Source organism: Stegodyphus dumicola, chromosome 12, assembly GCF_044657685.1.
Source record: "Stegodyphus dumicola isolate Sdum_Otavi_A_Nest chromosome 12, ASM4465768v1".
Taxonomy (NCBI): Eukaryota; Metazoa; Arthropoda; class Arachnida; order Araneae; family Eresidae; genus Stegodyphus; species Stegodyphus dumicola.
This window is the reverse complement of record NC_140779.1, coordinates 16423972-16441984: the sequence shown is the minus strand read 5'-3', so window position 1 is coordinate 16441984 and position 18013 is coordinate 16423972. Positions and strand designations below refer to the sequence as shown.

The 18013-nt window shown below is 33.1% G+C and overlaps 1 protein-coding gene across 4 annotated transcripts in view; it reads left to right on the top strand.

The window, feature by feature from the left end:
- LOC118200977 (uncharacterized) overlaps window positions 1-18013 on the top strand; it is a 176589-nt gene that overhangs the window by 92901 nt on the left and 65675 nt on the right. For 2 of the 4 annotated variants that reach the window (XM_085827497.1, XM_085827495.1), the window contains exons 10-11: window positions 252-431; window positions 2331-2743. The exons of 1 other annotated variant lie outside the window; for it this stretch is intronic. In XM_085827497.1, coding sequence (XP_085683623.1) covers window positions 252-431; window positions 2331-2536 — 386 coding nt within the window. In that variant the 3' untranslated portion in view covers window positions 2537-2743. Of the gene's footprint in view, window positions 1-251; window positions 432-2330; window positions 2744-18013 lie in introns of those variants that run through there. One more of the 4 variants, XM_085827496.1, reaches the window with a different exon arrangement.

The following is an 18013-nucleotide window of genomic DNA, read 5'->3' as shown; positions in this document are numbered from 1 at the left end:
TCGTCCGCGATGTTTTTGCCGCGATGTTTTCGGCTGTAACCGTGTCAAATACCTATGCTAGAATAATGCTATATATAAATCTTATATATATCATTAGTCGCGCTTTCGAAGCATGGAAAACGCAGGTTAAATTGCGACAATCGGTCTAGTACAACGGGAGATATAGAACTGTCTCTTTTTTTTGGTACAAATTTTATCTAGCATTGCCAAATGTATGATTTAATGATGTTAAAACTCTCGCTATGTTGCAGCCGTTCAATGTCCTGAGATAAGTTACAATGATGTCAAATATATACGCTTTCCTGATGCAGAAGATAGAATTCTAAGTACAGTAGCTCGGTTTCCATGTAAGAAAGAACTCTCAGCTATATGTCTTTCCAATGGAAGCTGGTCAAGAGGTCCCCCAACCTCAGAGGAATGTGCACATGAAAGTAAGTATAGCTAATTTTAATACTTCCTCTGTCTCATAATAATAGTAGCAAGTGGATATTTAAACAGGAATTATTGGCGAATGAGCTGTAAGTTATGTTGTAGCACAAAATTGCAAAGCCTTCAACAATCAAAATCAATGTTTCTTGACCTCTGTCATTTGTTTTGACACATCTTTCAATTTTTAGGTTAACCTAACTATTACGAAGTTTAACTATTTTTTTAATATCATCCGCTGATAGAAATCAGTTGCTTCATTTCAGTTGAATATCAACCCATTGTAAAAGTAAGACAAAAAAAAGAGAGTTTTCAAGCAAAGTTTGAGCTGCGATTGTCTAGTTCAGCGGTTCTTATCCTTTTGACTAAGATCCTTTGATCCATTTAAACAAAAGCGAAAACCTTTATTAGTACCACCACTACATTTTACAATGATTATGTTTCAATTGCTCAATATAAATATTAAAAAGAAAATATATTTGCCATTTGCACAACCTGCTGGCTATATTAAATTGAAAATTGGTTACCATTTTAATTATCAAAATTTAAGCTATAATATTTTAATTCTAAAATTTAGTGTGAAATTTTGGCCTGTTTAAGAGAGATCCATTTCTTTATGTCTGATTTCATTTCACTTAAATTTAATCCTAAATTAGGATCCAATTTTAATTTTGTTCGGTATTTCTTTTTCAAATAAAACCTGGAAGAAAACACTTGTTCACACAAATAGGTTGTGCAAATAGGTAATAATAATTTAACAGCTTTATTTGAAACGCCTTTTAATTCCTTCTTTGGGTTTAACCAAAGTTATCAAGTGTGTTATTTTTGAAATCTCCAGTTAGAGCTTGACCACAGGAAGTTTCCATCAATTATTCTTTTCCTTCGCGAGATCTTTGAATTTAATAGTCAAAAGTACTTCACTTCTTTGCGTACCACCGGTTAAGAATCGCTGGTCTAGTTCTTGATGCGTTAAAAGAAACACCAAAAGTTGAAAAAGGCAAAACAATTTAAGCGTAACGGAATGATCATATCAAGAATTTGGAAACATGCTTCCAAAAATAATTGTCAAGTTAAATCTTATGCTAATCTTGATTCTTTGAAAAGACAAAACTGTGGACGTAACGGCAACGACTTGGAGAAAAACCTGAAACATTTAAGCATTTTTTTCTCTTAGTAGAAAAGGCACCATAGAAGCAGTAAACATAGCCTTCGACAATATTTCTCACGATATACCAGAAAATATGTTTCTTTCACTTCAACTAGTTATGCTGAAAGGAATAAAGGACGATGGCTGCAATAATTTTTAAAGCTCACGGGTATAGTTAGCAAAGACTTGCAGACGAGAGATCTTACCTACATGTTGAAAATGCAATAACAACATTATTAAAAAAATGCAGAAACTATATGAACATTCAAAATAAAAGTTAATAGCAGTTTTAGTTTATTGTATAAGGTAATCTAGTTGTTATAAAGTGATAGTTTGCGCCGTTAGGTGACGCTCTGAACGTCTTATCTCTATTGATATTCTGTAGCTTACTTTGATGGGAGATCGAAGGTGTTAAGCCTAATGATGATGAAGGCGTTTGTCTAATAATAATGCGTGTAAGCAAAGTATTATATTGTAAATAAAATGTATGTGCATTAATAACGTAACGAAGAGGATTATCTCTGAAATTAATGCTCTCTGATGGTAATGGAATTAGTTACTATATCTAGTTGTTTGATAATAAATGTTGAGTTCTATATTTATTTTCTTTTGCTACTATTGTTAGGCGACAAATTAAATTCACAAACTGCTACTATTATTGTGGGTCAAATGGGGCTAATAACTATATTGTGATAAAGCAAAGTTCTTCTTTAGTAATGACTACATTAAAATCAAACAAATTTCTTTTTTGATTTAGCAGAAAAAATCGATGACGAAACTAAATGGAGATGTTCACCTATCGATACGAAGCATCGTCCAGGCCTCATATTAGACGAAGATATGAAACAAAATATAGTTAAATTCAAGTGTAGCAGCAATTTGATACTCGATGGGGAAGCCATAACACGTTGCGTGGATGGAGAATGGACTTATAGTGAATTGCCCAGATGCATGGATAAATAGAATCTGAAATAATGGTTTTGAGATAGATAACGTGAGATAGATAACCATAACGTTTCATAACGTAGTTATGAAAACCGTAGACTGAAGAAAATATTCGTTTTCATATTGGTGTACGTTTCTATAAGAATGCCCTGATTATGCTGAAGATAACTTAGATTATATATTTAGTTTCAATAAAACAGTCTTCTTCATTTAAATGTAACATAACTCTATAATTTTACTGGCTCTATAGACTGAGAACAAGACCATTGTTTTGAATTTAAGAGTACACTACGGGGAAAAAAAAGAAAAGGGCAGTTCTATATCTCCCGTTTTACTGGGCCGATTGACGAAATTCAACTTACGTTTTTCATGTCTGGAAAGCGCAACTTAAGGATATCTGTTAGATTTATATATAGCAGTGTTCTAATATAGGTATTCTGATACAAAAGCGGACTTCATCTGAAATAACATACCAATGTTTTTCCATATTTCAATTTCTACGACTGAAATTACGCCAAGTTTTGTAAAAATCGCATGAGTAGTTTTTAAAAAATTAGTTCCTCAATATTAATTGAGTTTGGTATGTATTTATTAATCTCTCTTTTTTATTATACTTATTTGATTCTTCCTTTGACATTTCGAAATTAGGGTTCATTTCGAATAAAATTCACCCATCTTTTATTAAAATGTGTATTTTTAAATACATTTTTATAAATTTTTCAAAAAAGAATTTAAATTATAATCTATAAAATTTTTACCATCATCTTAAAGCAGATGTATTTCTAAGCATATCTGCAAAAAATAGCAGTTTATTATTCAAAATTTTCGAAGATGTACGCTAATTTATATATTGGCGCCTTTTGAAATTTGGCATATTTGTTGAAAGCGATAAAACGTATAACGTGGTTTAGGCACTTTGCTGAAATTATTTGAAAGTAAGAACGTTGGGACTTTTCTTCCGCTCATGCAAAATGTAAAAAGGTTGAACGAGGTGCCTTTTTTTCGCCGCGGTATAATGGAAGGAAAAGGAAAATTGGTTGCCATTAAGAAGTACGCCAAGTATTCTTGGCGCAAACTGAAAAAATTGCGCTAAGATAAATTTTTGAATTTCTCCGTCAATTTCGCACAAAATTTTACAAAATTTAATATCTAGGCATAATTTGAATCGTAAAATCGAAATATGGGGGGGGGGGAATGGTATGTTATTTCAGAAAAAGTCCGATTTTGTGGCAGAATACTTATGTTACCAGAATGCTATATATAAATCTAATATATATCCTAAGTCGCGCTTTCGAGACAGGAAAAACGCAATTTGAATTTCTTCAATCGGCCCAGTAGAACGGGAGATCTATCGACGAAGTAGATTTAATTCAATCCAATAAATTTAAATGGAATGAAAAAAAAAATGCGTATAATTTAATATTCCGTAGAAGGAAGTCGTTACCATTTTCACACATTTTTTTTTTTTTTTTTTTTTTTTTACTAAGTTTATACTTAATTTATGTTCCAACATTTTTTCACGTTGAAAATATATATATATATGTATATAGGTTTTATAATTTGAATGAAATAAAATACGATACATAAACAATTAAAAATTCTTCTGTTTCTTGCCGTGTAGCAAAAGAATGTCTTCATTAAATATCTTCATTTAAATATCTTCTAAGAAGATTAAGCATTCAAAGAAATAAGATTTAATTAATGGAAAAGTTTTTAAGATTTTTTTCGAATTTTTAAAATGATTTCAAAATGTTCTATGCAAGATGATTTTTACTGTGAATTCATATTATATTTCATAGTTTGCAACACACAATGCCAAAGATTACATTTTAAACACACATATTTAATCAAAATATTTTTAAAGCCTATTTAAATTTAAAAAAATCTGAAATAATTCTTGCATTTCTTGAGTAGATAATCAATTTCTATAATTTACTGTCTCTCCACTAGGTATTTTAGAAGCATGAAAAACTTGGATTCAATCAAATATTTAAAACTATGGCGTACATGTTTCAATACATAAAGAATTATTAACTTTTCTGTCAACGTCAAGCATTTAAAATGTATAAAAATGTAACGTGTAAATATGTTTATATTCAATAATAAAAATCTTAATCTTATTTAAAGTCGTATACACGGCTGTGAATTTATATATGAATAATCGAATTCCGTTTTAAATAAAAGAAAACTTTTAATTAAATGACAATATCTTTAATGCATTTCGGTGAAAAATAAATAAAGTTTTCTTTCATTTTATTAAAATTTTCAGATTTAACTCTTCATAAAAAATTTTCCACCGATGAAAAATAAGTGAAATATCTTTTCTAAGGCATCTATTCTATGCATGTATGCATACATGTTTTAATAAACAGTTACATGTATGTCATAACACAGTAAAAAGTATACCGAAACCAAAGTAACTTCACTTTTTAATTAGAAAACTTTACAGAAAGAAGTATCACTGATTTTCTTTTATGACATACGAAAGTGGATTATTTAACCGTGCTCTTGAAAGAATATAATTATTTCCTTTTGATATTTCCAGTTTTTTCCTAAAAATAAAAAATATTTCTTCTTTGATATCGTATCCGTTTGTTCTAATAAAAAATAATAACAGCAATAAATTTAATTAAATTCCTTATAAATGTGCAATATGTATAGCAATGGAAACACTTTTTTCTATCTATACAAATAAAACGAACGTTTATCTGTTAGTTTGTTTGTCTTGCCGAGTTGTGCCGAGCGGTAAAGTCGCTGAATACTGGTAGCTCGGTCCGAGGTTCGAATCCTGCAAACGGGTTAGCTGCATGGGTGTTTTCGTGGTTTTCCCCATGTGTAACGTGTATACGAGTCAGTTACCCTTAGAAAATCCTCCACGAAGGCATTCCTCCCCTTAGGCAGATAGCCGTAGTGTGCTTTGCCATAATTAAATACACCAATATATAAATATACAGTTTAATTCTTATATACTTTTGAAACTTACCACACTCCGACCTTCAAAGCAAAAGGAAGGTCACTGTCTTATTGCTTCGCCCGCATTTCTTTGCTTTTTGAAAGTGAATTTGTAATAGCCATCACAAAGCATTACTTTCCCTGTGAAATCAATCATGCCACCAAAATGAAAATTTATTGCTCGATCTCCACCTCAAGCAAGAAAGAAAAATGCATCACGAGCTTCAGAAAAAAAAAAAAAAAAACTAGCAACGGGGAAGGAAGATTAGAAAACGTTCGAGTATGCGTTGCTCAAGCCCGTTCTTCTGAAACAAACGAGCAACGAGAAGCAAGACTTGTAAACGTTCGAGTACACACTTCTCGATCCAGACGATCGCTACACGCTGATTTAAATCTTGACGAATTCCATTATGATGCTAATTATGATTACAGTCTTCATCCAAGTGTGGTCGTCGGAAAAATGGATAAATTTTGCATGTACTGCAGAGCCCTCAAATTTGAGAATGAAGCCCCAGGAATCAATGTGGTGTGCGAGTGGAAGAGTCAAATTGCCAGAGATACGAAACGAACCATTATCAACCTTGGTATCAAGTGACACAAGCGTTAAAGATACGCCAAAATAAGAGAAAATTTCATAACAGAATTAAAAACGCAAACACTTTCTGTCCTTTAAGTAGCACTGCAAAGTGCGCTGGGTAACAGCTAGTTCGCTAAATTCTTTATAATAATGCTGCAATTATTCACACTTACCAACTGATTTCATTAGAAAGTACAGTAATCCCTTCGACTCGGTACGTGTCTTAACGGACTACATTCCTAGTCTTATAAGTGCACAAAAACCATGACATTCAAACTAAAAATTACAAGTAAGGGTTCCGTGTCGTCCAACCGGTATAGTGGTTAGCGCCACTGACTGCCGTAACGATAGTGATAGTGACGGAGGACGAGGCCACCAGCCCTTTACTATTAAGTTAATTAGCATATAGGGCCACGTCCGCCCTTATCCAGAGTAAAGACAGAGAGGCCACGTGGGAGGCTTGCACAAGGCGCCCAAACCCAACGCCTGAACCATCCGGTTGGCAGTTCCGCGAACCAAATGCCACCGGGTTAGACTCCCGTCCAAAGTGCCCGGGTCCAGTGTTTATTGAATCTTCAAAAATAGCATTTTACATGGCTAAACAAGGACAGATATACAATAGCAGTTATTTACATGCTTCTGTTAATACATATTTGCTGACATACAATCCAGTTCTGTTACATACATATATTTTCTAAATACCTACATGACATTACCTTAATTTGCTTTGGAATAATAAGACAGACTAGTAGATACACCTACCACAATAAAAAAAAAATTGAACATACATTAGAACACGCTTGCTTACACTATGTACACACATCGCAGACATATCTAGATTACTTATGCTTGAATGATACTGATTCACATTGAAATTAGCTGACATACTGACCAGTTCTGTTACATACATATGTACATATATTTTATAAACCTGTTCTATTTCATACATATTCCTTTGTAAATACTTACGATGCTATATATAAACTGAAGATATACCTTATAAACCAGTACTGGTGCATATACCTTAATTAAATATTCACAATACTATACTCTGTCTACGCTCCTGGAGCAGACCAAACTACTTACCATATGTAGAAAAAATTGTAGAGTGTGCGTATATTACAATGCCTGCGCGTTTTAAATGAATTGCATTTGACTAATTATAGCATACACACGTATAAGCCTATCTTCAAGAATTGCTTGGCACAAAAGGGTATTACTGGTGCATTAAATCATTGGGGGCATGATTGAAACATAAAAAGATTTACATTCATACAGTGGTACATTTCTTGTACATGCACATATAATACCTTCACATGACTGGAAATTACACTTGGCATCTGTTTTCATTTGTACATATGGACGTTGTACCTACGTACACGTAACTTATATATTTTACGTTATATATTTACACATGGCATAAGTCTGGACCTATGTCTATTAGCTTATCTACTAACTGCCGTAACGAAGGGCGCGGTTTCGAATCCTGAAGAAGGCATGGATGTTTGTAAATGTATAGTGTCAGTGCGGCATGGCGACACTCTAAGTATGCGGCGAGCCGAAAGTCTTCTCGTGTGCTTTGGTGGAAGGGGAAGGAGACCCTCAGACCCGTCCCTGCTGGGCGCTGTCCATTAAAATTGGAGGCAGAGCTGAGCTATACCGCACTGCCACCTGTAAAGTACTGAAGGCTGTTGCCAACGACAAACGTATCATGCGTTCCTTGCCAGGAAGAATTTCGTGGGCTTTTGTTGTTGCTGTCAGACAAGTCAGCGTAAGTAACAGCAACAACAACGACTCCATAAACATTTTCTCTTTTCTTCAACCAATACGTTTTGCTTTCAAAAAAAAATATTCGCGCAATTAATAAATTAATAGCATGTAAATAATATACACATAAAATAATGAAACATATTTCAGTTTCTTAGAAGTTACACTTTCATTTCCGGTTAAACACAACACCCATTTATACTACTCCTTTTAAAAATGTCATTTACGACAAATTTTTTATGTCTATGTCTAAACGAATATTTGTGAAAACAAAAATGGATTATTTTGCTAACGTCTATGAGCGGCTGGAACAAAGCTCAGATCGCATAAAATTAGGAGTATTAGAGAAAACAAAATTAAACAGGATCTTGCGGTATTACGTGTTCTAATTTTAATAGTTAAAATACTTTGTTTCTTTTTGTACCACCTATTTTTCTCTTACGTACCAGTGGTACGCATACCACCGGTTGAGAATCGCTGGGTTAGAGGACAATATGAGAACAGGCGCAAATTACTATATTTCACTCCACCACCACTTAGCGAAAATGCTAAAAATATACATACAGATAACTTAAAGATGTACATGTTTTGAATAAAAGACAGGTGGTAATTCACTAGTGAATGGATATATCAAGCAAAATGTATTGCCCAAGTAAGCTTTACATTTTAAAATTGAAAAAATGAAACTACGCTCAACGGACTTACAAAATAAGACATTTGAAAAACAACCACATTGCAGGTCTATTATTAAGCAGCTTATCACAAACTACGAAAAATCTTATAACAGCTTTAAAAAGCTCCTCAAAAGAAGAAGTCAGGGAAACGTAAAAACGAAACTGATCGATTAATGGAAGAGAAGTAAAAGATGCGTCGGAGAGGATGAAGAAACCGCAGCTTTCAAGAAGAAATCTTTATGTAAAATTCAGAAGCTCTATTTTGAAATTCGAAATGCAGAAGTATAACTACAGCAGAAAAACAGAGCATGTGGAAAAAGAGACACTTGGGAATTAAAAGAAAAACATAACAATAAAGGAAGGAAATTTCTCAAAGGAAAAGATATCAATGTAGGAAACTGTAAAAACGAGCAGAAAATACGACATGCGGTAAATAAAAAATATCCGAAAAGAGAAATCAGGAATCGGAGAACTATGCAAATTACCATTTTAAATTCTCGATAGAAAGGAAACTTTAAAGCACTGGCATTGGGTATTGATTTAAGAGTTACTTGCTAATGTAAAGGAGGAAATTTTTTACGCGAGATTTTTTTATCCAGATTCTACAATATGCACAAGTTATAAAATTTATTATTATATATACCTTTGGTTATTTTTTATCAACATTTGTAGTAGTATTGCACTTAATAATAGATGTTCCTTTTAAAGAATAATTTTTATTATGTGTACTCAAACAAGAAAAACTCATTTATAAAATTTATTTTTATTTTTATGTTATTATTAGTCCAAAGGGACTTAAGTCGAAAAGGACTATTGCTTTCGTTTTGGCATTTTGCGTCGGACTCATAAATGTCGGTTCACTTTTCAAACTGTTGCCACAAAATGTTAGAGTCCTGCATTATATTTGAAGAAATTAAATAATGAAAAATCTGCATAAATGTATGTATATTTCTCGTATTGTGATAAAACAACGGTACATAGAGTCATCGAATTTTGAATAACGTAATCCTCCAACGAATATGAGCATGTGGAAGACCAAATTTGAAATTTGAAATTTGTTTTATGATCGATTTCCTATTTTTTAAAACTTTGACGAATTTTTGATTAACAAACTCAAGGATTTCAAAGCGAGCAATGGCAACGTTGTGCAGAAAAAACATTTTTATCTCCAGCGCGTGAGTCTCTGTATCGGAAATTCTAAAGATATGTTCGTTTTAAAACTATTTTGCGATATTGCTGTTGCACTGGATCTTATGGTTTAAGTGCGAGGAACATGATATTTAATAAAGAAAGGTAACACACAAAATATTAAAAAAACGCCCCTTTGGACGTAATTTAAAATCTGAAACATTTCAGATTTTTTTTTTTTTTATGTTATTTATTTATTTATTTTTCATCGAAAACAGCGTTTTAATATGCAGTAACTACCAAAGATGTTGAATAATATAATATAAATATTCAAGATCCCATATGGAAAAAAAATGTCTTCAATTTCAGTTGTTGCGTCTCATCAAATATTCATTTTTATAGTTTACGCTAAAAGAATGAAATAAAATTTAACATTTTATGTTTTTCATATATTAACATTTCACCGTAACTCATGGTAATCCGATTGCTGTACTAACGATATGATATTCTATATTTCAATATAAAACAATATGATATTCTTTAATTCTAAGAAATTATTCTAAGGAAAATCTATGCTTCTCAGTCCACTTCGGTAAGCTTTCGTAAACTGTGTGGAAGATAATATTCCTCGAAATAAAAATTATATTTTCAAATGCGTAGGAAGTTTTCATTAAAAAACATTCTTAATGCATTCATGTCTACGAAGATGGTGTCTCATTTTGCTGAGTACATTCACTAAGTCTTCCGAACAATACGATGGCTAGCGTTGCTAGCTGCCTGCTGGGATCGGTTTCTTATCAAGGAAAAGACTTGGATGCTTGTACGTATACAATTTCTTTGTGGATTGGGACACTTCAAATACGCAAAGATCCGAAAGTCCTCTACAGTGGGTTGGTGGTAGTGTGTGGCCCTGGAGATTCTGCTTCAAATTTGATATGGAACAGTGCAAAGTTGAACTAGGCCCATTCTAAAAACAAACATAATCCTGTGCTTCTAGCCACGATATATTTTATGGATAAGCTCTAAACGAATTTGTGCTAGATACATGATATAAATCACAGCAACATATTCGCTGAGCTCCAGCAACGAGAAATCTCGTCTAACGCATAATTTGCTTGCATATTATTATTGCATGCTATTAGAAGTGTGTTTCAATGGCCATCCGCCCCAAAAGAGTTGAAAAGGCGAATCTAAGTCCAAGCAAAACTGCATATTCTAAATTGCAAATAAATAATGTACACCTTGAACTTTAAAAAAAAAAAAAAAAAAAAAGGAGCAGTTTTATACTTTTTATTCTACTGGACTGATTGTCGAAATTTAATCTGCGCTTTTCATGTCTCGAAAGCGAGACTTAGGATACATGTTGAATTTATATATAGCATTGCTTTAACATGGGTATTTTGACACAAAATCGAACCTTTTTCGAAATAATATACCTATGTTTTTCCATATTTCAATTCTGCAATTAAGATTATACCTAGATATTAAATTTTGTAAGTTTTGGTGAGAAATTTAAAAATTTATCTTGGCACATTTTTTCCAGTTTGCGCCAAGAATAATTCGCTTGGCGAAAGTCTTAATTTATAGTAACCTACTTAGTTTCCTTTTTTTCATTGATGTACGAGCGGAAAAAAGGTCCATCGTTCATTCTTTCAAATAATTTTAACAAAGTGCGTAAATGCGTAAATCACATATTCGTTATTACCACTTAAAATAAATACGCCAAATTTCAAAACGCAGCAAAATTTAAAATCACGTATATCTTACGAAATTTTCAATAAAAAAATCTAATTTTTTTGAGGGTATGCTTAGAAATACATCTATTTTAAGATGAGGGCAAAAGTTTATAGAATGTAATTTAAAATTTCTTTCGAAAAATCTATAAAAATTATTTAAAAATACAAATTTTAAAAATAAATCATACAAAGTGGGAGAATTGTATTTGAAATGATTCTAAATTTCGAAATGTAAAAGGAAGAATCAAATATGATTAATAAAAAAGAAATATTAATAAATATATATAATTCAATTAACATGGAGGAGCTAAAATTTAGAGAGCTAATTTTTCAGAAACTACTCTTGCGATTTTTACAAAACTTCGCACTTGCAATTTAATATTTATTCTGCATAATTTGAGCCGTATAATCGAAATATGAAAAACAATTGGCATATTATTTCAGAAAAAGTCCGATTTTGTGTCAAAATACCTATGTCAGAAAAATGCTAGTCATAAATCTAATATATGTCCTAAGTCGCGCTTTCGAGACATGGAAAGCGCAAGTTAAATTTCGACAATCGGTCCAGTAGAACGGGAGATATAAAACTGCGCCATTTTTTTTTTTTTTTTTCAAGGTGTACGTGTGTAGCTTTGACAGAGTGGATGAGCTGCTTTCATACAAATTGTCATTAACAAAACACTATACAGAAAAGTGTGCTTGAGCAGTTCGATTAGATAAATTTTAATGCCTAATGTGCACTAAAATCTGTGGCTATAAGCTATGAAATTATTCATTCATTGCAAACTCGAGTGAATGTTAGAGTGAACCAGTTTCACAAACAAAGTAAATCATCAGAAACATTAATGTCTGGAAATAGTCGCCAAGTTTGGAGAATTTTCGCGTTTACTCTCCAAATTTGGTTTTAAAAATTAGTCGCCAGAACCGTCGCTGGTTTGGCGAATTTTTGCGTTTTCTATCCAAATTTGGTTGTAAAAATTAGTCGCCAAAATCGTCACAAGTTTGGCGATTGTAGTCAACTAAGCTCGATAGCCATTTACTAAGTGTTATCTACACTTGCCTGTGTATATTTACTTTTACCGCAAAATCTTCGCTTTTTTTAGATTTTCATGTTACAAAAATACTACAATTTCACTAAAAGTAATGACATGTATACAAAATTCATAACAATATGCATAGTTATGCAGTAATATGAATAGCACTTTCAAATGCCAATTCCGAGTTAAGTTCTCCTACCCATTAATTTTGCACAGCTTTATATATTTCTTCTAAATGGACTACTTTCGATTCGTAAAATATTTATATTTTGCAATCTTTTTTCTGAAAATATTCGATTATTCATATTCCATAATTTCATTGATGCTAGCATGTAGGCTATAGATTTGAAAATGATCGTCTTGAATTCCTTTTTTGTAGGGAATGTGAAACATCGGCTTGATCAGCAACGTATGCAAGTAAGAGCCCTCCCTCACCCCCCCAAAAAAGCTTCATGAATTCCATTGACACAGCGATAATAATTCTTATGGTAAACCGTATGAGTTTCTAAAGTAGTCGAAAAGAAGTTAAGTTGTAACTGAAAACTGTTTTGCCGGAATTTTGCATGTTTAGTCACACATTGTTAGTAGAAAAATTTTCCGCTTTCGAAAATGTTACAGTTGCATTTTATTTCTTTTCTTATTCGTTTTCGAAAGAAATCGAAAATATACACTTGAATATATTGTTTGATAAGATTTCTGTTAGAAAATTTTGCCTAACTTTCGAGCACATTTCTTTGCTTTTGAAAAATCTTACATATGGATACTGTTAATCAATTGTTACATTACTTACTTTTCCAGTTTTTAGATTTGCAAGATTTTGTCCTCCATTCTTAGTAGTAAAGTATTCTTTAGTTACTGGCATTTCTCTGATCACAAATCCTAGACTTTTTAGATTTGCAAGATTTTGTCCTCCATTCTTAGTAGTAAAGTATTCTTTAGTTACTGGCATTTCCTGATCACAAATCCTAGACTTTCTTAACATCCTTGCCTTTCTTAACATTTTGGGACGCACCACTTCTGAAAAAAAAAATCATTTATCAGTGAACCTCTTAAAGCAAGTAATAATTAAACTTAGTGCAAGTGCGATAAGTTTGTTTGCATAATTTATAATGCAAAGGGCTAGAATTAAAAGAATACAAGCTGTTTTCTTAATTACAGAATATTTCTGTATGAACGTGTTTGGGCAATTTTAAAAAAATATTTTGGGGATTGTTTCTTCTCTTGTCAGAAGACATTTATAGGTGGGGGAACTCAGTAGTGGAGGTAAAGAAAACTTCTATTTAGTTTTCCTTTGAGCAATTTAACTTTACCAAACATCCTTACATATTTTATGACCCATTTCTGCTTCATTATATGTCAGCAAAGCATGGAATAAGAAATAATGTTTTTATCTTAATAAATATTAAATAGTTCCGTTTACTTACAGAGGCAACGTAAACAAAACAAGCGCATCTTTTGCGTTAAATATGTCTTCCTTTGCCTTGCTAAATTTAAAAACGCTTACGAGGCACACCCAACCTGTTTCTGTTAAGTTTCTTAAAATGAGTTTAGTTTTCAGTAAAAATAGTCTCACTTAAATTTAAGTTTTCAGTTACAGTTGTAGAGTCATTAAGTTATTTTGAAGCGGGAGATGTGAAAAATTTGCAGTGCCCTCGCCAAGACTCGAATACGCGCCGAGTGTGCAACCGTTACACCACGAAGGCACGCAGAAAGAAGGGAGAAAATACCTTACCCTCTTCTTAAAGGCGACTGGGGATTAGGGGAACCAACCGCCAAATCCTGATGGTGAAGAATTATCATCCACCACCCTTTTAGTTCGGGCGCCACAGTAGATTCAATAGGATTTTATGAGGCGAGAGGCGTGAAAAATTACCAATGCCTTCACCGGAACTCGACCTGGACCTCTCGAATACGCGCCGAGTGTGCTACCGTTACACTACGAAGTCATGTAGAAAGGAGGGAGAAAATACTTTATGCAGTACTGAATGTATTCGTGGATAATATGTTCCAGAACTTCCTGAAACCGCAGATAATACCCGACTCTATACACAATGAATCATGTAACAAACTTGCATATGTCAAAACGTAATTAAAATTGCTTACATTAAAACATCATTAGCATGAAGATACTGTAAGTTATATTTATATACAAATGTATAACGTAATATCTCTTTCGTGTGTATGAAAACAAGGTACCAAACCTTTTAGCATAATCTTTTGAAGTATCCATTTAAAATACTTATTAAAATGCTGTACCTGTATATGTAACTACCTATATAATGTCATGCAAATTCTAGGAAAAGAAGACGGATAGAAAACTTTTGTTTCCCTCATAGCACTGCTCAGTCAATGAAATATCAATTCATATTGCTTAGCATATTTATGCTCAGGATCTCGATTGCTGTTAAAATATAGTATCAAGCATGCTTGACTTGTTGTATTACATTATGTTCAGTATCGTATACTCTGTTACTGTTACTCTTGCTAGATAAAGAGATTTTCGTGTTGAAAGCAAACTTGGGATATAATTTCTGCAGTGGGAAGTTAAACTGAATATTCAAATTAATGGCTCACTCGTGGATTTAGAGAGAGTGTTCATATGTCCATCCAATGATTTGGGATGCCGCTATTAAACAGCATCTTTTAAAAGTCCAGATGCACAGTAATCCATAGGAAACACATTAGGGAATGTGGTTGGGATGTATTTAAAGGGAATAGCTTCAATTCCGGTTTCATTTCTCATTTTTTCAAAAAATAGAGTAGTAGATTTAGAGGTATGGCTTGGAGCCTTATCCTGATGGAACTTAACACAATGAAGATCGTTGAGATAAAGCCATAAAATTTCTTCTTTAAAAATAGGTGTTAAAACAATCTGATAGTAATCCGAATTAATTTTGACATTTTTTCCTACTTTCCTCATTTTAAGATTTCGCCCACCAGCGGCCGAGGGGTAAAGTCGCTGAACACTGGTAGTTCGGTCCGAGGTTTGAATCCCGCGAACGGGCTGGCTGCATGGGCGTTTTCGTGTTTTTCCCCATGTGTAACGTGGATACGAGCCAGTTTCCCTTAGAAAGTCCTCCACGAAGGCATCCCTCCCCTTAGGCAGATAATCCTCGAGGCTTTGCCATAATTACACACACACACATTTTAAGATTTCCGTTATAAGAGAATGCAGTTATAACCATAAAACCTTTAGAAAAACTTTCTTTGTTTTCTTTGAACCAAGATATTAAACCTTTTTCTCTTTTTTTTTTTTTTTTTTTTTTTTTTTTTTTTTTTTTTTTGTAGTAAATCAATTCTTTTTCTATTGCAGTCACATAAATACGATGCCTGACTGCACACGACATTCGTCAAATAAATCTTCATCTTCTAGAAAAGGTGCTCATGAAAGCAGTGACATTGATGATAGAAAGAATTTGCAGTTTGCACTTGATGCAAGTGTTACCAGTAAACCAATTTATGATAAAAAATGTTTTCACACATTTTCAGTTTCTACTCCGCATAAAACAAAAGAAAATTCTCAGTACTCGAGCAATTGTTTTCATAGACGTTAAAGTCCTGTAATCCAAAGATACTTCCCCACCAACTGCCACGATAAGGGCAACATGATTCTCGGCATTTCTAAGGGTAGTTTCGAATACATATGTCTTAATTACTCCCAGAGGAAGCAGTAAATTTAAGTGAGGCCTGACGATCTTGCTAGCCAGTACACCGAACCACCCCTGCCGATCCCACGTTAAAAATATGCTTCGAACGTAATTTCGAAAAAACTTCTTTGATGACGATCGTCTGTTTTGTTCTTATTTTTTTTTGGTTTCCTTTGGACTAAGCATAATAAATATATATTCTCCACATGTTCGTGTGCTTCCTTTTTTGCGTGTGCCGTCCCTGTCGCCCCAGGAAAGCGTTTACCACCATGCATTGCTATGTGTTCTTCCATCGACTAGGTGTACTCTATCTCTGCTAGAAGTTTGTAACCGATTTGCTGAAAACGTTGTATATTTTCTTCACTATTTCATGTTATGTTTGTCTCTATGCTAATAAATTGTTTAGAAATGTAAGTAACACAAATTCTGTATCTTTCAGGAACACCTAAAAATGTTTTAGGTAATTTTGCAGTCCTTTTTCTAATATATCACTAGGTGTTGTTCTTGATCGATTTAATTATCTGAAGATTCTGAAGTTAGTACACAAAGTTCATAACTGCGTAAATTATATTATCTTTTATTACTGCTTAATACCTTGAAAACTGTAGTATCTCGAATAAAAAAAAATTTTTAATGGTAACAAATGTTTAAGTATGCTTCAATAAACTTTTTTTTACTAATCATGTAATATTTGCTATCATATAGATTTGTTCATCAAGTGCATGCGTTCCAGCAAATGTGAATTATTTACAGAGTTGAGTGGAGACTCTGTTTGAAACAAACACATTTTGTTTTCCAAAATAAATATTACAAACAAACTGAGGGATTAGCCATGGGAAGCCCCCTCAGTCCCATCCTGGCTGATATCTACATGCATTATTATGAATCAAAATTGTTTGAAACTTTAAACTTTCCGGCATGGTTCCGCTACGTAGACGATACTTTTACCCTGTTTGAAGGTAATAAAGATGATTTAAATAAAGTTCTTTCAACAATGAATTCTATTGATCCTGCTATTCAGTTCACTTTTGAACTTGAGACTTGCAATTCTCTTCCGTTTCTCGACATTCTGGTCACACGTAACACATCCAACTTCAGTACTACAGTTTACCGTAAACCTTCATCGGTTTGCCTTCCACCACACTTTAAATCATGTCATCCGACTAAACAAAAGTTAGCTTCATTTTATTCCTATGTTTTCCGTGCTCTTCAAGTTTGCTCCTCCAAATTCGCCCTTGATGAAGAACTAAATTATTTAAAAGCAATAGCTATTGACAGGGGCTTTTCACCCAACATTATTAATCAAGCAGTTAAAAAATTCTCATCTCAACACACTAAAAGCCACACTCTTATTTTAGGAGATTATAAAAATTCTGTTGTCATTCCCTTCTTTCCATCAATTAGCTATAAAGTTGCACATATTTTGCAGAAATTTAACTTTCGGGTTGTTTATTCTCCCATCAATAAAATTCCAACTTCTATACTCAAGGACCCCATTCCGGATATGAATTCCTGGGGTATTTATAGGATTCCTTGCCAGTGTGGTTTAATTTACATTGGCCAAACTAAGAGAGCCTTAAAATTTCGCGTCAAAGAACATGAGGCATATGTTAGAAAAAAGGAAACACAGAAGTCTTCTGTTGCTCAACATTGTTGGTCCGAAAATCACACTTTCAATTTTTCTGCTGCCAAAATTATTCAAAAAACATCTTCCATTGGAGAACTGGATTTTCTAGAGGCATTTCACATTCATAAAAATCTTTCTGTTCTAGTTAACGATCCTAATTCCAATCCAAATTTGCCTTCGGCTTTTAGAGAAATTATGTTTTAGTTCTGGTTTCGCCAACAGATGGCGCCACTTGCTTATTCTTGTCCAGGCTTTCTTATCTTATCTAATCATTATTTCCTATCTTGTTCATTTGCGGTTTTGCAGCTGAAGATGATGGTTCGGTAAAACCATCGAAACTAGTCCTGTGA